This window comes from Ischnura elegans, chromosome 8 (assembly GCF_921293095.1).
Source record: "Ischnura elegans chromosome 8, ioIscEleg1.1, whole genome shotgun sequence".
Lineage (NCBI taxonomy): Eukaryota > Metazoa > Arthropoda > Insecta > Odonata > Coenagrionidae > Ischnura > Ischnura elegans.
The window spans coordinates 95940243-95962939 of NC_060253.1; the positions used below are offsets into that span (position 1 = coordinate 95940243).

Consider the following 22697-nt stretch of genomic DNA (forward strand, 5'->3'; position numbering starts at 1 on the left):
ATAGCATAAAATAGCGGTGGGTTGATGTTTATCACTCTACAAGCTTGAAGAACGCACATAAGAGGCATCACAATGAAACAAACGTCATATTAATATCACAGCCAGATTTTGACATCACCAGGCAGTAAAAACTACCTGGTTAATTACTAAAAAATTCTGCATTTGTGCATTATTATGAGCAATAAATTTGAAGAATTGAAAATATTTGTTTAAATTAAATTACAATGTTTTTATAATGAGCAGTCAAATCTGTACATTGTGATGAGTTAAATTTACTGTGAATAAGATTATTTCCATCAGTCCAATATCTGTTACTCTATCTTTTCTTCTGTTCTTTCTCTTCTCCTGTTCCTTGAAGTTCTATCCCTTTATAGTTTTCGCATAGAATAAGACTTCATTAACCTAAATTGCACAAATGGTAAGCAGCCTTATCCATCCGCAAAGTCTTGAGAAATCGTGCTCAAAGTTTATTTCGCCGAGAAATAAAACTCAGGAGTCCTTGGATAAAATCTTCGGATGACCATCTTTCCTTGAGCGTTTCAACTTCAGCTTCATTGGCTTGTCTTAAATCATCTAGATCCCATCGACGAACCAGCGCTTTAGTACACATCAATGACTGAAAAGAAATCACATAGTGATAGTCATTGTAAATTAATTTACATGAATAGAATGGTTAATGGAATGCATTAATAGCCACCATCAAATATATTATTTCTCCGTTTCATGCTCATAAGAGACATACTCATATTTGAATTCAAATATACTGCATGAAATGTATGCGTAAGCCGTAAGTTCATTTTTTGTCGCTGCTCTGTCTTTGCCTTATACAGTATAATCCCCTCGCTCCTACTACAGGCCACAGGATTTTTTCTGGAGCTGTGACTGAAGCCTTTAATCTCCATCTCTAAAGGCCTGGTTACATGATTCATTAACTCATATGAGTTACTGTGTGAATGAACATAAAAATTCACTGTGTAAACACCCAACTTGTGTGAATGCATGGACAGAAAATGAAACCTGTTCTAATTTGGTTCATGAATTCATGCATGTTCCATTCCACAAAAATTGTTAATGCAAATAACAGACATAAACTCGTAGAGGTTACTGTACTGTGTAACCAGGCCATAAAATGAGTTCTCTCTTTCTTTTTGTAGTAAGGAAACTTGTTGGCACCATGAGCTGCAGGTTTTTCATGCTAGCTTACCTTTCCCTTCCAACAGTTGATTATGTCAGTATTTTTGTCAGAGTTTTGAGAGCGAGAACAATTATAGGATGGACAAGTATTTATTTATCTCTTCTGATATCATATTAAATATATTAAATTAAAGTTGCTCTTAGCTTAGAGAAATTCTGCTTCAAAATTAGAAATTAAACTCAGCTGATCAACTCACTAGGTGTATCCAAACAATGATTTCAGTAAGTCAATTAACCATCTCAGCAGAGCAAGCTGATATATTGCCTCACCAAGAAACTATATTCAATTCTGATTTTCAGAACACCACAATAATTATAACATTACCGTCAGTAGATGTAACATAAGAGTCTCAATATTATCTAATTAAATAAAAATACATAACCAAAACAATAAATTTGAATAATATTACTTTCCAAAGTTGCTAATTACTTTAGAATTACCCTCATCATTTCTCACTAATATGCCAGGCTAAAGGTAGGCACTTAATGGGTTAAAAATTAAATGCACAGATCAAATTGGCCCTTGAGAGGTAGATTTCTTTGGGAGTCAAACACAAAATCTAGAGTATAAAGCAGTCATTTGGTCTTAACTTCAATTTTATTCCAAGAATTTTGCAAAAATGAGATTTTACTTTAAATTTAGGGCTTACCTTAGCTGGAAGCTTCGACATTTTCTTGATATGCCCAAACACCTCCTCTGAAAACTTTGAATGTGGAAAGACTTTACTTACAAGCCCACAGTCCTTTGCCTCATTGGCAGTCATTTTATAGTTGAAGTATAGGAGATCACCTGCCTGATAAGATAAACTTTTTTAAATTATATCTTTCTTTGGTGTCCATCATTAATAGATTCTCTTATCAATTAAAATATACTTCTTGAAAAGGATTGTGAATAAGTAGCTTCAGGATGAAAATTCAAATAGGTAGATCATTCTGCTTGGAACTATTGCGATATCCATATTAAGACTCAGTGGCGCTGGTTTTCAATGGACTGGGCTAATTATGCTATGAAACAGCCATTACCCTCAGAATATTATTATGAGATGCCACGAAGTTCCCCGCTAAAATGTATTGTTTAGGAATGTAATGATTCCTAGGTGGCCACCAATGGAGAGGCTACAGGAACCTTTATGGGTATTGTAGCCCATTGACCCGTTGAAAAAAATTCGTAAACTTGATGAGAATAAGTCTAAAAAAATAAAAATCACAAAATAATTACAATGATTTGCTATTTTCATTCTTTAATCAGGGTACCACCAGCAGTCCTGTTTCATAAGTTTTGATTTAGCTTTTATAATCTAACTGCCCTGACTTGCCCTATCAGGGCCATTTGCTGAGACTTGGAATTGTTCAAGAAATTAATCCCTAGGTGTTCCTCATTGAGTTATACACAAATGTGTGGAAAAGTCTGCATATGTATTCCTCACATACCATACAGTCATTTTCATGGCCAATAACAGCCAGACTCCCATGTGGCCCATGCCTCCAAAGCACTTCAATGCAATGGGCTGTGTGGATGAGAAGTACTAAATCACATAGCCCTGTTCCTTCAGAAATTTAAACTGATGTTTAAGCTCACCAACAAAGTAAATGTTAAGCTGAAATCACTCAGTCTTTCAGATTACATACCTGTAAGCTTCACCAATGGTGACCTCTTTTCTACACTTACAAGAGCATTTCAACAGCGAGGAATTCAAAAGCTTACCATTTTAACTATCACAAAAGCCACAAAGAGAACCTAATAGCTTCAAATGTTTGTCACGGTGATTACAGTAAATAAATTACCAATCAAATATGACATAAATCTGCAAATGATTTATTTTCAGTTCACTTTTTCTCACCTTGGTAGATCCCATTATCCGTGGAAATGTGTACGTTGAACAGCCCTCAGCAGATATACCAAGGGGTACAAACGGAGTATTGAAAGTTGCCTGGAAAAAATTATAGGCAGATTAAAATTTTCAATTCCTGATTAGGGCTTTTAGTTTTCCAAATTCAACCATGTGATTCTGCTGACTGCTTCCATGATTTATAAATGGCTTATCTAAGGATATACCTAAGCAATACACATATATTTTTAATGACAAGAATAAGTGTAGGTTAGTAAAGGCTGGTGCTAAACAGTTCACCATTTGCTGTCTTTCAAAAATACATGACAATTGAACTGCATGTTATAATCACAGTTGATGCATACCTGATTGTTCCATTTCTGTTTTCCACAGTAGGCTCTGTATGTAATACTATGAAAATGATCTCTGGTATGGAGGATGTCTGAGGCAGGCTAACACCAGATGGTATAATGCATGAGACAAATGTGCTAGTGTCAGTATTCAAGTACCCAGGTAAGTACTCAACTTACCACACAGATACAGGAGAACCCTCGCGTATAAATCTGAGTACTTGAGTACCTGTTGTGAATGATATTGTCGAAGGAACTCACAAACATCTAGTAAAAGAATACATTGGTATGCATTGGTATTCACCTCGATAACCATGTTGTATTCGTTAAGGTAATCTAGAGCTCACAGAGGTATTCAAGCATCCAGATTTATTTTTTATACTCGTCTGGGTACTCCAGGAAAGTCTTGTATGAGAACTCGGACCCCTAAACTTGAGTACATTTGGCATTCACTGACTGATGAACAGATTTCCTGCCATTTCTCCAAAATAATATAATTTTGCTACGAAATAAGTTGATTAGGGAGAGCAGAAGAGGGTATTATAGTGTAGTTTACCCATAAAAAACAAGAGGCAGAACAAAGCCAGGTAGAGCTCAGAGAACAAATGAGCATTAGCCACTTGGTATTAACCAAAAAGGAGTGAATTCATTCATTAAAATCTTTTATTAACACAATGGGGCAGAATCAGCACTTTTCCACAAATATCATGGATGCAATACAATTGTTATTTAAATAAACCATTCTTGCACATAGGTATTTATATGTGAATATTTACCTTGTCTGATGCATACACAACATCACATAGGGCTAAAGTTGTAACTCCAATTCCAATAGCTGGTCCATTGACAGCCGCCACCAGTATTTTTGGATATTCGATAAAAGCAGAAACAAAATCCCTGAAATAAAATAGCTCTGTTAAATCTCAGTAATGAAAATTCAAACAACTATCATCATTTACCATCGCAAAATGCAAAAATAGAGAAATTCATGACCAGGGGAAATCAGTCATGAACTGACTAGAAAAATGAGTGTCACTAGTTTATGACATGCAGAGAGACCAAATGTACAAAAACACAGCCAAGCCATCTTTATCATTATTATCCAATGTCAATTACTATTCATCACAATTCATCAAATTAGCTATATGTTTTGTTTGAATAGTACTGAAATTAAATTCATCATTAGTTACTGGCAGATACCATGAAATTTAGCTACATAAGCATATAAACAAATGGAGTGCCAGAGGATAGATGCCCCTGGACTAGTGGTCTCCTCAGCAGATGTATTGCTCATAGTTGCCACAAAGGTAAAAGTTGGGGGAGAGGGGTACTGAAGCCCCTCAAAGCTCCGCTCCATTCCCTCTAGCTACGTACTGACAGTGTGGGGGTGTATTGTGAATTGTAAAATTAGTCTGGTGGCTCAGCTTTCTAATCTAATGGGCTCACATAAGGCCCACCCAGTCCATTTTTTTCTAGCACTACACAAAATGACCAAGTATGCAAAACTTAGATTCCCTTCTCTAAAGGTAGTTACACCACTCCTAACGGGGGATGTTAGCTCCCAATCTCACAACACTCTGAATCCACTATGGAATTAAATGAATCTCCAATGTAAAGCCCATTTCACATGGGACATGTTACTTTCACCATATGAAGTACAGTGAAGGACCTCAAATCCAGAAACCCAGAACGGTTGAAAATTCCTCTGTGTAGTGTTTCGACTTGCCACCTGATGGCACCACTCTCCGAGTCTTGTTCTGGGACAAGTAGGAAGTTAGCACACGCTATGAACATATGCTGACAACCTAGGCAGGGACAGGCAGGGATCTCAAATATCGAGAACAAGAGCCTGAACACATTTATAAATTAATTAACAAAATATACCATGAAGACCAGAAATCCATAAAAACCAGAAATTGAGAAACCCTTCGGTCCCAAGCTTTCCGGATTCGAGGTCCTCAACTGTACTTGTATTTCAAATTGTGTAAAGTGGAGAATTGCTGGAATGCATGCAAGAAAGAATGAACGCTAGATGGAAAGTACAGTAAAACCTCTATGTAGTGAACCTCTTTACATCATAAACCTCCATACTTCATACCACCCCTACGGTCCCATCAGAATTACAAGTAAATTTATAGTCAAACCTCTTTATAGTGAACCTCTTTATCTTATATAACCTCCACTAATCATACCAAGGAGATACCCCCGAGACAGCCTAACTACCTCTGCAAATCGTACCAAGATAACTAGAGACCATTAATACAGCCGCAATCACGTACATGGAATGACATTTTCAGCAATAAATGTTTCACCCTTATTTTTTCCTTATATACCTTTAATATGCTCTAATTTTCATGTTAATCATTAATTGTGGCCATTTTGTTCCATATTAGAGCATACCTTACAGTAAATAAGAAAAAAGGTATCCAGCTATCCTAATCATTTTAAGTGACTGTTGAATTAAGAGAGATCACATTGTTTTCTCTCGGATCATAGTAAAAATCATGTGATAGCACTCGCTTTCTGTAATTTTTTATTTTTATTTTATTTTTTTATTTTATTTTCAAACCGCCGGATACAGCTCTTATTGGCCATTTTACACCGGGGTGTTCAACAAATGTAACAAGTAAACGTAGACAGACGACCATGCCCTGGACCGGGGAAACCTACCCAGGCGGGACTCGAACCCGCGACCTCTTATTTGGCAGGCGAGAACGTTACCCTGCCGCCACAGAGGCCGGCGAATTATTATAAAGGTAATAAATATATGTTCACTAATGCACGCATGTTTGGTTAAACAAATAAATATAATGGTTCAATAGACAGAAGTGCTTTTCATTTCCGAAGTATATGAAAAAATTGTGCCTATCACTGAAACCTCTCTATAGTGAACCTCCATTCATCAAATTGCCCAATTTTGGTCCCCTCCATTATGATAAAAAGAGGTTTTACTGTAGCTAGTGTTCTTATTTCATCCATACATTTGTACAATTGTATGCCAGATTACATTAAGTTCTGAGTTATGTACATGGCCTGTATAAAACAGGCTTCAGCCAGGGTGGCACTGTGCTTTTACCTTACTCGGGCGCTGGCTTCATTTATTACGTTTTCCAAACCATCATTGACCTTATTTGAAGTATCAGCGATATCATTTCCACTAGTGTAGTAATCACCATTCCCTGTGATGACTGTGATAACAGTATTTTCATCAGAGGCTGCCTCTTTTAGTGCATGTATCACTTCATCGTACATCTAGTGAAGGACAAAAAGTTTTCATAATTATCAAGGTATTTCACCATCTCCAGCTGACTAGTACAAAATACTTCCTCGAAGACACATGGTTATTCAACCATGCATAAAGGTAATTATCTAGGTTTTGATTTCATCTGCAAAATGCTATTTTTATCCAACATTACCTTATTTGAGATTGATTTAAATTCATGTATTGATTCACACAATAAATGTTTATCAATTATATATCAATGGCTAAGTTCTAACAACACAAATCTCAAAATTTGGCCGGTTCGACACAGGTATCTTAAACAAAGAGTAATAGCATTAAAAAATAAAATTCAAGCAAAAAACAACACTTTGTTGGCAAATGTATCCTTCTTTTTCAATTTCATGATTTTTTGGTTTTTAATTTTAGCGTACCATTAGAAATAATCAATCATTTTTTAGCTCTCCTGAAAAGTAGCTATTTGTGAGATACGTGTTGTTAGAACTTAGCCATCAATATGCACTTCTGAGTATTACTAAGAAGTATCAATGTTGATCCAGAAGCAAGATTTTGAATTAAGGCATAGGGTGTCTTTACTTCTAAAAGGACAAAAATTATACAGGAGACTGATTTTTTGAGGCATGAATTGGTGAAATTGCTTCACGTTAAATAAAAGACAGTAAATTTGATGATATTTGTGACCTTTTGTGCTCGTGTTTCGTCACCGTGCGACATCATTAGCTTCATTTTTTTTACAGCGACAAAACTGGTTGTTACTTATATCATATGTGAAATTTACTAAGTTTTTTATTTAATACATTTTAATAGTTTTGACTTCATTTATGTCACGGAAAAAATTTTTCTTTCTGGTTTCCAAAACTTTTTCCCAATGCAGTACGACATTTCCATTTCACCCTGTTTCTCTCCTTGAACGTCTCAACAAAATGTTCAGTAAGAATGCCAAAGTATTTCTGTAGTGCATCATCTGTAGCCTATTCTACTTTATTTATTTTTGCATTTAGTTTATTTTCCATACTTTTAAAAATGTATTGATCTTATACGTTGTACACCTTATTTCACTTGATGTGTTCTCTAAATCTATGTCATTATTTTCTAAGGTTTATGTTATCGAGAGATTTCAGGATAATCATAATTTTTATTATTTTTAATTAAATTCCCTTCATTTTTAAGAATAAAATAAATTGACTTAAAACTATACAACCAGGGGAGAGCTATCTGTGGTAAAAAAATGACTAGATTGCAGATATAAAATATGGAGTTATCTCTGAGGAAGTAAGAATAAGGGAAGATGGGGCACAATTCTTCCCAAATTTTCAATGTGTACAGTCAGCAAGCCAGTAATTGAGGAAAAAAGTCTCTTTTCCAGGTGTACAAATAAATTCCCAAGTTATGTTTCCTGATGACATATCTTCGAAAAAAGAGAGAAGGGCTTGGTAATATAATAACCTGGAGAGTACCAAGGGTTAAAATTTAATCAAGAATAGTGATTTCTGAAAGGAATCATGGAGTTCAAACCAAGAAAACCAATTGCTGGAAGAGGTTGTAGAATATCATTCTCAGGGAGGTGTGATCATGGATTATAGACCCACCAATACAGAAGTAATCTCAAGGTTAACATAAATTTAACGGATAGTAAGAAAAATGATAGAAAAAATATGAATTTTAAGATTGAAGAAGAATAGAAATGAAAAAGTGGGCCAATCAAATAGCTTATAAAAAGTAGATGGAAAAAAGAATAAATAATTTCAATGAGACTATTGAAAAAAGCTGACTACTGAACTGGAAATATTTTTACTGTGTGTTTCTGGAGGAAGTCCTTGCATGAGATGTATTGAACAAATAATGATGATAAAAAATAAGCAGTGGCCACAAATATCATCCCACAGAAGTGAAAAGGGGATTATTTGGTAAATGACCATGAAATTTTCAAAGATAGATTTCATAGATGAGCTCTATAGGAATCATAATGATCATAATTGATTTTTTTTCACAAAATTTTTAATAGTGATGCAAGGCTCTCTTAAACCATTTCCTGGCTGTACTACTGGAGGTGATACGAGTCTATTTCAAATGACCCTAGAATAAAAGTCTGGGTCATCAGAAAAACAAAGTGTAAGCCCGGCCACATGAAGTTGAGGAACCCAATAAAAGAACCAGAGGGGGGTTCCTTCCTTTAGAAAATAGTCTTGCTCTCGCTTCAATCACCTGATGACCTGCTCTCTCCAATGTACATTGCCAAGACTGAGCTACGATAAACTCTAAATACAACCACACATTTCCCATAAATATGGTAATGTGTTGCAGGCATTTGTCCCTCCCCCACCTTGGTTTCATTTATCTGTTACCTCAAAAACTCCACAAATTTTCCCTTGTACATGATAGTATACAAGAAATGAAGAGAACAGCCAAATTCTCAGCCACCAGGTCATTTGAAAAAGGCTCATCAGACTATATTGTAGGCTGGTTACAAGGGAAAGTAGGGTCTGGGGGTTCAAACCCTCCCCCCCAGAATTCTTGGGAGATACAGCTTTATACACACCTCTCTGACTGAATCCTCATTAAAATGTACCCCCTTGTCAGATGAAACCACTATAAAAATTTCTGACAACAGCCTTTGCTGGTTCTAATCATGGCAGATAAATTTTGAACGTAGGTTTTCGTAGCGAGGGGCATCGTTGCTAATGGCTTCCGGGTGCAGCTGCGTGTTGCGTTTTGTCTTGCAAGCTTTTGCGTGCGTTACAGGGCGCATCATCAGGCGATGAAGGCGCATCCTTCAAGACAAAGCTTGCAAGACAAAGCTTGCAAGACAAAGCTTGCAAGACAAAGCTTGCAAGACAAAGCGCAACACGCAGCTGCACCCGGAAGCCATTAGCAATGGCAGATAATTATCCAAGGATGCCCAATCCCCAATAAGTTGCATGGAGGGCAACTCAAATTTTAGTAGTCTGTCCATGATTTTAAGTAAATAACTCCAACATGCTTTTATTAGGGAGTGGCTAACTCTTGCACCAGGTTCATGCTTCAAAATAAATTTCCCTTTCATCACCTACTCCAAATCACAATCATGGAGAGCTTAAAAGGAATAAAGTAAATCCACACCAACTATTAAGGCCTGTTTACACGATACATTAACACGTACGAGTTAATGTACGTTTGCGTGAATGATTTTTGTGGACCAGAACGGAACATGTACGAATGCATGAACCAAATTAGAACAGGTTCTAATTTCTGTGCATGCATTCGTACAAGTTGGGTGGTTACACGGTGCATTTTGGCATTCATTCTCGCGTTCATACATTTAGACATTAACCCGTACGTGTTAATGTACCGTGTAAACAGGCCTTTAGACATTGGGGCAAAGGTAAAAATCTATTTCAGCTCCTTCTGCCCATGGCACTCACCAGGAAAAAAACTAGTGGAATTCATTTCAGATGAGGGTATGTTTTTGAGGATGTGGAAGGGGTACAAGTATGCAGTACTCACTCACAGATTCAGCCCAAAGGTTGGCGTGCTTGGGTAATTAATGCCATATTTATAACAAGCAAATTTAGGACTAGATAGTCCTCTCTTAAGGCCTGGTTACACGGTACATTAACACGTTCAAGTTGATGTACGTTTGCGTGAATGATTTTGGTGGACCTGAACGGAACATGTACAAATGCGTGAGCCAAATTAGAACAGGTTCTCTTTTCTGTGCATGCATTTGCATAAGTTGGGTGGTTACACGGTGCATTTTGGCTTTCATTCTTGCATTCATATATTTAGACATTAACCCATATGTGTTACTGTATCGTGTAACCAGGCCTTCACAATGGCAATCACATTCATCCATGCCCTGGATGTTGGTAAATCCACCCGAGTGGAATTTAAGCCCACGACCTTTACTTTGGCAGTCAGGGACGTTACCCCAGTACCACTGAGGCCGGCACCTAGGTAGGGCATAGCTAACCCCAGACTATCACACATTCAGGGTAAGGGAGAGAATTCCTTTCCCTTGGCCATCTTGAACTTCAAGGAGTTTGCATGGAGGTGTCTAAGGGCTGCACCCAGGATTTAAACCCATGATCCTGTGATCAGCTGCCAAGCGCTCTACCCATAAGGCTACCACGCTTCCTGAAAGAGATATATTTTTGGCCAAATCTCTCAAACCCTTTGAGCATGGTCGGAAGCCCTTGATCCCCCAATACATATGAGGCATCGGTCTCTAGATTGAAATATACTTCAGCTATATATTTATCTACAGCTATCATTTACGCAGGAGGCCGAACATAATTGGAAAGACAATTAAATTGGAATGTATCAAGTTCATCACAATAACATGTAGTACAAAACGTAAAATCCCGCAACGAAAGATGTGGAGGCGAAGTTTCCAAACAGTAGATTTGGAACGGATAACGAAGATTCAACCAGAGAAAGCAAGGATCATTGAATTCCCGCAAACCTAAATAATACTTTGACTTGAGATTTACGGCATTAAATTTGATATTTTTCGAGAGTTGATACCATGAAACATACATGGTCGATACCTATAGCGTTTCTGAAATTGACAAACATATGCCAAGCGTATTCATTATTCATAGACAAATAAGATAAGCTCTATACCCTGTCACAGAGTATATACTCTGTGACCCTGTGTACTAAAATTAGGGTTCTTCCTTCAGTCAAGGTCAGAAACTCAGATGGTTAGTCTCAGATTAAGCACTTGATATTTATGAAAAAAAGACTGGGATCTTCGACCAAAAAACGGGACACAAACGTACCTCTTTATTGAAGGCATTCTTCTTTTCAGGCCTATTTAATGTAATGACACGCACGCCGTCTGCATAGGATACTATAATATTCTTCATTTTCTCTACGCTTAAACCTAAAAGAATGAAACTAATCTAGATCACTGTACACAAAACATGAGTGTAAGAGGGATAGAGATAAGAGAGTACCTGAGAGAGGACTACAGCGGCAGAAATAGGAAGACTGATTTCCAGTTTCAATGACTGTCACATTGAGATATGAATTTGACGACAGGGGAGTGAAATTATTAAAACGGCATCCTCTTCACATAAGGCATTTGCACAATAATCTAAACAAAACTACGAGGTACGTTTTCGCAATATTTTCCTACGTAACAGCTGGCCGTTCTCGACGGAAGGAATTAATTCTTCGATATCCGCAACGTATTATCAAAGTAAATATCATAAAGGAATTGTCTCATGCAGATATGATTGCAGCCATGACTACGTCTTCTTAATATTACAGCTGTTTCATCCGATTAGTTTTGACCTCATTTAAATCTAATCAAACACGGTGGGGTTTACCAAAAAATCATAAATGCTGAATCAGAATAAAACCCGTGCGAAAAAAAAGAAAGCGACGAACGTGATGCGAAGGAGGGTTAACTTTAGTACATCAACCTCAACCACTAATATTTCATTATGGTGGCGTTAGCTATTAGATGCATAAACAGTAATTTATGAGTCGCTATTATCGTCTCAAGATGTAAATAATCAATTTCACGATATCGCAAGAGTCATCTTTTCTTGCGGGCTTCGAAAGGTATGTATCAGTTTCAGTTCATAAACTCGGGTTATGAGGGCTACCGAAGGTAGAAGACCGCCTTAATGGATATGCAATGTCCTATTGGCATCTTGTCGTTATTATGTAGGATTTCACGCTGGGTTCTTCGATTCAGGGTAAATTGTGAGAATTTTTTATTTGTTGATATTTATTTTTTAATTTTTAACAATGCAAACGAAAATACAATTTGACGTGAATTATGGGGATGGTCTCCGAAGCTTGGACGAAATAAACAAATTAGGTGTTATTTTATGTTTCCTTCGAAGTATAACCCGTGGCTTCTTTTGTAGCAAGATAAGGGATGGTATTTATCTATTCATGCGAATCACGAGCTGAGTACGCCTTATATTGGTAGTAGTGAGTGAATGTGATAGTACGTATACTTCCAAGTTGCGATTGCTGGGCTGAAATGTGCGAACTCTTAGCAATATTATTTCAAATTTGTGGCATCAAATTTTGATGCGTTGACGTTGATGTAAATTGAGTAAACTTCTATTCCGCGCTATGTTCTTTGATAGTGCATCTAGGTACGAACGTATCATGGTACAAATTCTTACACATGGCGCGCATGCGCATACTTCATGCTGATTTTTATCTTTGGAACAGGTTGGCGTAAATGACAAAATTTCACTTATTTGTATAATTTCATGTGTTGGGAAAAATATTTCCCTCCATCGAATCACATATCGAATGATTGAGCATACCGGGATTACTTGTTGCGACGAATGTGATATCGGAAGCCTCCTGTGGTAGGCGAAGCTTAACCGAAATGCGTTCCGTCCGAAATCACGACAGATGATCTAATTTGAGAAATGTAAGTCATTTCGTATTACTCAAAGTCGAATTACTGCTTGTGAACTAATTTATGCGTACAATGGATGATAATTTTTGTATCGTTTTCATTATAAACATTTGGAAGGTGGTAGTGGCCTTGTTTCTATCATTTTCTCACCGTATTAAGGAATTTGTGTATAGCATGGTTTACCCCGATATATTTCGTAATTTTTAGTTTACTTCTATGGTTTGTCAACCCTATCCACGGAATATTTAGATTCCTAGTGGGGAACACATTTATGTGAGAAGCTGAAGTAACGCGCATTGGAGCGAGAAACACCCCCGTATCAGTAGTACTTCCTAGGGTAAATGGATGGACAGTGACTATCAGTTTGGATTATGAGTTATAGAGCGATGTTATATGAGTTCCATCGCTTGCATTTTGATAGGTTTCGATTTTCCCCACGACGATGAGTTTTTTGTCATCACTCTCTCAAATATCCATTCAATGACCTGAAATAAATTTTCAGTTGCATTGAAACACCCAATTAAGTGGTGAATGCCCGTTTTAATTATTGAAGCATTTGGAGTTGATACAGTCCCTTGATTTTCGTTGGTTTGGTGTTATGTACATCTTATGCAGCGAAATATAAGTTTGTGCGCGCTGTTTTTAAGCATAATTTATTTGGCTACATGTTTACTATTTTCGTTTCAGGAAAAGGACGATCTGGTGCTGAATATTTAGAGAAACAACCCTGTTGTCATTTGCGTATAGCTTATGTCATTGAAGGAAAATGGACTATCCAGAGATCGTCTCAGGTGCAAGTAGAGCATGCCAATATTTTGTAATGAATTAGCCGAGGTGGGTAACCTGTCGATACAAAGGCTGTTAGTTGAATACAGATATAATTATAGACCATTGAGAACAACGGTTGAGTGAATTAACCTGAGAATTACCGGATATTTTTTCTGCCGGCTGAATGCATGTCAAAATGCCTCGTCCTAATGAAGATGTGTCACCGTCGCACGGGGTTTCTACCACTGTGTCTCCATCATTTTCGATTCCTCCTCATGTTATGGGCCGAACTGTTAATAATCCAACTATGGACTCCTCTGGTCCTGGGCGCCGTCTACAAAAACCACGCCCAGGCATGAGAATACCATACAGAAATCTCACAAGTCAAATCGTGACGCAGGATGAAATTGCTGAGGAAATACTTAAGCGACAAATGAAGAGGAGTGCATCAGCTCAGCCAAGGGTGCTCTTATGTGATAGTTTGAAGAGTAAAGCTCTACATTTTCCTGGAAGTGGCAATGCTATTTTTGCCAAAAGTCTATCACAGAAATTGGCAAATCAGCTGACATCTCCATCAGATGGGGAGGAGAAGTCTTCAAATGGTCTGGGTGGAAGTAATGCAGTGATGTGGCCCCAGGTAATTATACTGATAATGGACAACTCGATTTTTCATTTCATTGAGTAGTAGTAGTTTTAGGGGTCCAAATTATAGTTTGTAAACATCTGTCTACATGTTTCAATAATTACATTGTGCAATTATTTTGGAATGGGAAAAGGTAAACGATTGAATTTCATAACATATCACCAGGGCTTGCAAGTGCTGAATTGGGCCCGGGGACACTGAAATGATACAATGCATTGTATTCCGCTAGCAATCCTCATTTATCTGTTGATCATGGTGTCCATGAATTTTATTCCTCTGCTCATAGTCCCTTCCTCTCAGCAGGCCGGCTTGAAAGTCCCTAAGTATGTACTCTCAAATCATCCACGGCATTTATTGCAGCCAACCCTCCATGGATGCGGAATTTCAGTAAATATCAAGATCAAATTTATGGAATTTTGTTTTTAGTCCCTGTTAATGTAACATCACAACATATCAAGTTGTAATCTGAATAATGTGTAATGTCTATATTTTTACTGTTTTCTGTATGTTGTTCTTATTATTTCTGTTGTTCACTCATTGGAGGTTGATGGTACCTATCAGGTGATACAATGATGACCTATGGTGCTTAATGTTTCTCTTGTAAAACAGTAAAGGAATGAAGGAGTAATACTATTATGAATTGAAGAATGAAGTGAAATTAGCAAAGAGATGGAGGTTCTAGCATAGTAACTGAATGCAGCATTTTGCACATGCTTAATCAATCAAATATGATTCGATTTCTCTTCCTTTTTAATTGTAAGTCATTTGAGAGCTAGGCCAACCTGGTTTTAGATGAAACTGTTGAAACTGCATGGATGGTGCACTTTTTGTTGTTAACTTTTAAGTATGTCGGTAGGGCAGTATATTTAGTAAGTGGAAGTTGAGGATTTTCTGCCTTTTGGTTTTTGGTTGAACTTAATTACATCTTGTCTTTCTTTTTCTGGACAAGCATCCTCTTTGTTGCAATATGTTGGATGCTATTTATTCTATGGGTAAATAATTTTTGCATTAGATTGCTAGCCCACATTACATATTTCTCATCTCATAGAAGTTGATGCATTAAGATTAGAGAAATAAATAAGTGGAGTACCAATCACCCCTCATGATAAATCCTTAAGTACATTGACCACAAATATTAGTTCTATAATAACTCTCCCACTCTCTACTTTCACTTTCCATAAGCTATCCCTTAAAAACAAGCATTTCAATGGAATAAGAGCAAATGATGCTGAAATAGCATGGCGATGGAACCTAGGGCAGAACTACTCCAATGCATTATCTATTCGGGAAAACCTTTAGAGTCAGGAAACGCATTGAAAAGGAGGAACTTGGCAATATTACACTATTTATTGTAGATATTGTCGTTTTTGGCATATTCATTTGTAGGATACTCTGCCATTTTAAAATTGGGGAGCTCATTTTGGTGTGTAACATATGAAAGATATAGTGAAGCCCTACAGGAGGGATTGGGGAGGCAGAGAGGGCTCACAACTTAGTAGTTTCCAAAAAATCCTATCTTAACAATTTACTAGTTAGTGCTATTTTTGTATCAGAAATACATCATAATTTTATTTACAAGAAATGTGGTGATAATTTGATGATTGGGCTGGAAATTAGGCTTTTGTTACCGTGGATGAAAAATTTTAAATGTTCCTTTGTTCTAATGTCTAAATTTCACACTTTATGGATTGCACTCTGTGCACTTATTATATAATGATACTAAGGCCTGCCATTGCTTCTATATACTTAGGTCAAGGGGCATTCTATGTCAGGGCATAATGTTTTCTATTCAAGTGTCCTGGAATAAGTGCTGGTAATTGTTATATGTTAGAAATTTTCTGTACTTTTTTTCAAAATCTATTGTATTCATTTATAGAGCCTTGGATTTTTCTGCCTCTTATAATAGGGTAGTTTCCTTCATCAAAGAAAACGAAAGGCATTGATTGCGATTCGTTACCCACCATTAGTGTATTCATAATACACAAATTATTTGGTTTTTGAAATACCGGTTTAGACGAATGGCAAGGGTCAAATTTTATCCTCATTTGAAAAAGGCCAGATTGGCGCCCATGCGATTCCACTCCGCATGACGTCACAGGGACCTAGTTTCTACACGAGAGGATAGGAGTTATGCATCGTCTGAGGTTACCAATGCAAGCATGAGGCACAGAGCTCAGGGAAACATGTCTTAATAATCACCTATTAAAACTGGCTAATGTCGGAAAGTTTTCTTCGTTTGATAAGGTATTAATAAACCTTTTTTAAGCCAAGCGCTACCGTTCAGCAAGGTACTCAGCTATCCGCTAGCATCCTGCGACGTATCAGAGCTAAGCCTCGCCTCAAGGTCATCTCACCGGGCGGGAGGGGGAACCAGAAATACGACGTACGGAGATATTTCCCGACATTCATACTTAAGCGTCGCGTTTTCGCGCGCTTGAAAATTTTCACTTTTCATTTAATCGCGAAAAATAGATGTTGTCATTTAAAAATCTAAAAGCGCGAAATACGTACTCCAGGAGTAATAATCTTTCGATTAAGGCAATAAAAAAATAATAGGAAACCACCCTATTACTTTCTTGCCTTGCTCATTGTGGTCTCTTTCTTATCATATTTAAATTTCCCAAGGAACTTCTATAGACTGTAAGGCCTTGTGTGTCTTTTTTAGTCTACTATATTTGTACTTTTTTATTCTACTCTAAAAGGCAAGATTATTTGGTATAGTGTCTCTATAAGGCTTTTATGAAAGAGAGCTTGAAAAAATATGTTTTTCCTTTTAAGGAATACGTCTTCGAGGAGTAGGCTGTAATGTTAAGCAATAGGTTACATCAGGTCACAAATTAAGTCTTTGCATGGATGAGGTGTTTTCAGAAAATATATTGCAGTTGGTGGTCTATGGTTTCATAAGGTCTTCATGAAAATATCTATTAATTTTTTAATTTCTACTTTTAACTTGCAATTTTTTTTTTTGCATCATAAGCATTTGTGGCTGAATGCCCAACAATTGGTTCTTGGTATAGTGACGTCAACTTGCACACAAGTAAATCATAAGTTTAAGTAAATGCTTTGCTTACATCAAAATGATCTTTGTAGCTTCAAGTCATCAAGTAGCAATCATCTACTTTCTTCTAAATATAGGATTACTTGACACACCAACAAAAACTTTTTCTCAAATACTCATATTAGAACAATACTTTAGTACTCTCTCCAGGTCTTCTTGCGTGGAATCTCATATGATGAAGTACTACGCTCCATCTTATAGAATTTTTTTTGGCTAATTAGTCCTTCACTTCAAGAATGTTATATTGAATAGTCTAAATCAACAATCCTCTGAGAATTCCTGAGAGAACTTTTAATTTACAGTTAGCAAACAACAAAAATAAATAATCCAATGGCTAAGATCAAAGTCTGTGTAATATATGCCTCTGTGTGCAAACAGATATTGCCCATCCAAAAACGTGGAGGCCATGTGCAATTGTGTAGATTTTAATTACTACATAGTAATAAGCAATGTCTCAAATGAAGGTAAGATTTAAAATTTGGTAACTTTTAGTGGGTCATATTTATTTTATGCTGTTTCCCAAAAATGACCAAGTACTCTATTGCCTTTGGTGGTTGGCAGGTTTATGCCATGATAGAATTATGTAAATACTAGTCATAGATTCTTGCCATCTCTCTGTTGTGAAATCACCTCTTTTGCCCCACCCATTTCTTGTCTTTGCTCAGTCATTAAAATCCTCCTCATCACACCTCTCTCACGAGTGTCCTAGGGTATCAGGCAACGTGAAAAATTAGGAATGCTTCATGGGGTAATAATATTGTTGGGAGATAGATGATGTTTCCCATTGTAATTTGTCAGGCGATGCATGTGAGACTCCATGGAAATATCATTCATTATCAACATTAGTTCTCCTTGGTCCTTGGCCTTCACAAGATTTATTGTTGACTAGTGGGAAAGTAAATAAAACCCCATGCTCAATAAATGATGCTGAAATTAACATAAAATTTTCTTGTTAAAGTATTGTAATCCTTTTCATTTAAAGTAACCTTGAGATGTTAGTGATTGAGGCCTGGTACTTCCAGGCAACTACACTGCTGTTGTATGAGTTATGCTGGTCTCATTTCTCTACAGGAGCTTGAATGATCTGCCCAATACTTAATAATACTAAGTGAAGAGTTCTTGGGATCGCCACCGGGTCAGGAACTGCATAACTGCCAACGTTTCGATGCCCGACTCGGCCATCGTCCTCAGGGCTGTGAGTGTCGAGTCAGAAAGTTAACTTGCTTAACATTATGCAGTTCCTGACCTGTATGCGATCCGGAGAACTCTTCCCTAAGTGTATTCGGCAGGAAAGCACGATATCTTTCTTCACTTATAATACTACTCAGTTCAATACTCATAAAAATTTTAGGTCCTAGAAAACCGATAGAATTTTTTTTTCTGAGAACTCCTGGATATTCCTTGGGAGGCCAGTTCAATCTATTGAAATGAGTGCTTAACTAATGCGACATCCCTGGCTTGACACAGCACAGGGATAATTAAGATATCAAGGTACATAGTATGTTCAAGTAAATGTTGACTTTATATGCAGCTCTAATCATGACTGGGGACTCTCGCAACCCAGTTTTGTGCTTCTCCATGCAATCCCTGTGCAATTGCTGGCAAGCTAGCCTTATCCTACAAGTCATGTGGTAGTTTTATGAAGAGTATCTAGTTTGGTCAAAATCTTTGTATGTATTTACAGCCATCAGTTATCAGAATTAAGTTCAAAATAATTTGCTCAGCTGATCTCTAATTTTATCATCCAAATCAACATGCTTAACTTTTATACCTTTTTTAAGTATCCTATTCCGCAATACCCAAATCTTCCATTTTTTCTTTTTATCTTGAAGGGCCTCATGATCTTTCCTCAGACTTTCAATAATTTGATAAATTGTGTAGTCATCTTATAAAAGGCATATTTAGAGTAGCTAATTTTATAAGTCGTTTAGTTGAGTTGAAAACAAAGTCCCATAACATGTCCTTGAGGTACACCTGACATTATCCTTGCCTCTTATTACAGAAAAGGTAATTGACATGAAAATCAAAGTTTTGAATTCGTACCATAGGTGTGAGAAATTGTTCCCCCGATAAATGGGAGATGATCACTCTTTACCTAATTTGGATACTCACCTTTAGAAAGTTTTATTGGGATGACTTGCTTTTTAGTGACCTCATTTGTGTCTAGAATAGTTTTTTTAGAACTCTCTTTATTGTATTACTCTGAAAGTTACTAACCAAATGTCTCCTTCATCATTCACTTTATTGCCGTGAATTTATCTTTCACAGGTTCAGGTGGAAGGCCATGAACATGATCAATTCATCAACAGTCATGGCTCTTATGCCATTAAGGATAAACTATCTGTGGAGTTGATTAACTGTGATTCCAATGGAATTGATGGTGCAGAGATATCTCACAAAAAGACATCAACATCTCCCAGAATTAATCATCAGAAAACTCCTAAACTTGACCGGGAAGCTGAAAAAGAAATGGCGTTGAAACAGTTAAAAGAACTCCCCAATATAAAAGATCCTGAATCAACTGTTCGGAGGAAAAACTTGATTAAATCGGATAGCAGTTTGCAGCTCTCTCTTATGACCGCTCAGTCTGATTTGAAAGCTTATTACAAAGTTGAAGCAAAAGGATCTAATGGCAATGAAGAAAAACATAATGTGACTAGTGGTGATTGCTCCAGTGAAGTTAGACAGGGTTTGTCCTCAACTCTGAATTCAGGGAATGGAAAACTCATGAACTCCCCATCAAAGTCTGTTCATCCTCCTCATGTACCTGGTAATAGTGAAGTTAAAGGGAGTGATGCCCCAAATAAGTTCAGAGCTCTGAACAAAAGTTTCCCAAAAAAGACAAAATTGCAGGGTAGAAAAATGTTGAAGTCAAATCTTCCCAATGGGCATTGTAAAAAAATTAAAAAAGAAAATGCAAGGAAAAGGAGGTCTGCTAGGTTAAGTGATAAAGATGTGGAGGGCATTGAGAAGAAGTCTCCAAAGAAGTTGCCTCCTCCACCAAATGGTGAAGTTAAAAAACGAAAGAGAGGAAGACCAAGTAATGCAGAGATTTTAGCAAGGTTAGCAAACCAGTCCAATGACAGTTCTAGTTTTTCACCAGTCGCTAAAGCTGAAACAAGAAATTCCTCATCTGGCGAGTCATCTCCAAAGAAGGCACGCATTAGTATTGGCAATTCTAGTTTTAGTGACATGGATGCATCCTCTGCTGGCCACCTCAGTGTAGTTTCTCCTGTGTCTTTGAAAGTTGAATCAAGTTGTGCCTTAAAAGCCCCTGTTGTTCAGGCTGTGATGCAGTCACAGGCAGAATCGAAAGAAATTAAGAAGGAAAGGGGCAGTACACCTGGAAAGCAAGGTGAACCTAAAAAAAGAAATAAACATTTGACAGAGGTAGAGAAGTTAATGAAGGATGAAGGAGCTGCTTCCATGCTTATGGAAACTGGCACTTTGGGTAGTGGACATGACTCAATAAAGCCAGAGTTGATTGATAATAAAAAAGTAATGAAAAGTAAGGAGCTTGAAAAGCTTTTCAGGGATGAAGGTGTCGTTAATATGCTTATTGGAACCATTCCGTTTGGACAGCAGATGATTATTAAAAGGAGTGGAAAGTCCCAACCACAAATTCTCAGAAAAGCAACCAGGCAGAAGATCTTGTACAAGACAAACTTAGCGAGGAAGAGTGTGAGATTAAACAGCGCTCTTCCATCAAGACTGAGACCTAAGACTATATTCAAGAGGAAGCAGGAAATAGAAAGAAAAAGGATGTTGGATGAGAAGAAAAGGCAGCTGTTTGCAAAGAGGGAGTCTGGTGCTAATCAGCTTGATAAGAAACCAGGGGTTGATGTGAAGAAAGTGCAGGATGAAAAAAAGAATGTTGAAGATGAGAAATTAGAGAGGCTATCAGAATCTATTGAGAAACCTAAGATCCCACTTAAGCATGAGAGAGACTCCAGTTTGTCCATAGACATGTCTCTGCATAGGTTTTCCCTTCCATTAGCAGCTAAAGCATCTCGTATTATTCGGCGCCATTCTTCCAGTAGTTCCTTTTCCAGTCGTAGTAGCAGTCCAGTTGGGATGGTCAGCAAAAGCAGAAGAGGCAGTTCCAGCAGCAATTCGCCAAAAGAAATGCCCATTTCTTCACGTGACTCTAAGTGTCTGGAACAGTTGGCATTATATTCTGAGCCATCACCTGATACTCAGGTGAAAGGAAATGCAGATACTAGCAGACTTAGTTGTATTCCTAGATGTTCGAGCTCTAGGAAAGTGGTGGCAGTGCCAAGAATGAGTGCTGCGGTGAGGCTGAAGCTTAACAGTGAAATGTCAAAGAATTTTCAAAAGGGTCTAAATGTTGAGAACGCAAAAAGTATCTCTGCTAAAGTGAACTCCTCACCAAAGGCCAAGAAGAGCCCCATACAATTTGAACAATCTTTTAAGTTGAACTCTGTTATCGATGTGAAACTTCAGTCACCAATTCAAGCAAGCACTGACATTAAAACTCCACTGTTGAGAAGTTTGAGTGAAGTGAAACTCTCTCCCTCTGTGGAAATCATTCAAGACCCCCATCCAATTAGTCCATCTGCTTCCCATGTGGTTCCATCTAACCCTGTGAGTGCAAATGTACTATGTCCTCCGCCTCTGAAAGATTTGGACATGATAAGTGGTGGAGAACTTGCTGTGTGTGTGAAAAAGCTGCAGGAGAGGAAAGAGGTGTCTATCACAGCAATTAATGAATGTGGTGAACGGACAGTAGAAATTCCTAGCAGCACCCCTGCAACCATCCCCCTAGTGACAAGTAGGGGTCCTGAAACGTGTGCTACTAGTGTGATACCCCATCAGATAGCTTCTTCATCAGGGGTACTGGTTGAAGTAGTTCCTAAAATTAAAAAGTATAAAACTCCCAAGGTCCCATTTTTGAAGAACATAATGGGGAAGGAGCATCGGATTGTGGGCTTGCCTCTCAGTCCCATTGCAAGTAAGTTAATTGTATTCTAATCAAGCTTAGAAATTGAATGATTTAATCAGTTTTAGAGAACTTGATACGCCAGCCTTCCGAATTTATGTGCATGAGTCCTTGCATGTTTGCTCTAAGTGTTGTAATTAGATCTTAAAAAATTTATTATACTATGACCCTGTTGTGATTTTTTTACTTGGCATTTGATTTCTCAGTACTGATTCCGCTATGGTGCTTTTTCATTATTTCAATGCTTTTGTAGCATAATGAAGGGCTTGCAGTAAATTTAT

At 37.4% G+C, this 22697-nt stretch overlaps 2 protein-coding genes across 6 annotated transcripts in view; one reads left to right on the plus strand and one right to left on the minus strand.

Moving 5' to 3' along the window:
• Nucleotides 1-130: 130 nt before the first annotated feature.
• Nucleotides 131-11922, minus strand: LOC124163920 (enoyl-CoA delta isomerase 2-like). 2 transcript variants are annotated; one of them, XM_046541032.1, is made up of 7 exons: nt 11552-11920; nt 11375-11478; nt 6450-6625; nt 4150-4270; nt 3036-3125; nt 1845-1988; nt 131-616 (listed from the first exon to the last, which is right to left on the minus strand). In XM_046541032.1, the coding sequence occupies exons 2-7, from the start codon at nt 11459-11461 to the stop codon at nt 461-463; spliced, it is 774 nt and encodes a 257-aa protein (XP_046396988.1). In that variant the 5' UTR covers nt 11462-11478; nt 11552-11920; the 3' UTR covers nt 131-460. The 2 variants fall into 2 exon arrangements, with proteins under 2 accessions (XP_046396988.1, XP_046396989.1); XM_046541033.1 differs by lacking the exon at nt 11375-11478 and having other exon boundaries at nt 11552-11922.
• An 84-nt stretch (nt 11923-12006) lies between these two features.
• The window catches only part of LOC124163918, a 71847-nt gene continuing 61156 nt past the window's right edge, over nt 12007-22697 (plus strand). For 2 of the 4 annotated variants that reach the window (XM_046541026.1, XM_046541030.1), the window contains exons 1-3: nt 12007-12164; nt 13675-14392; nt 19725-22428. In XM_046541026.1, coding sequence (XP_046396982.1) covers nt 13940-14392; nt 19725-22428 — 3157 coding nt within the window. In that variant the 5' untranslated portion in view covers nt 12007-12164; nt 13675-13939. Of the gene's footprint in view, nt 12165-12232; nt 12302-12755; nt 13000-13674; nt 14393-19724; nt 22429-22697 lie in introns of those variants that run through there. The other 2 variants (XM_046541029.1, XM_046541028.1) reach the window with 2 other exon arrangements.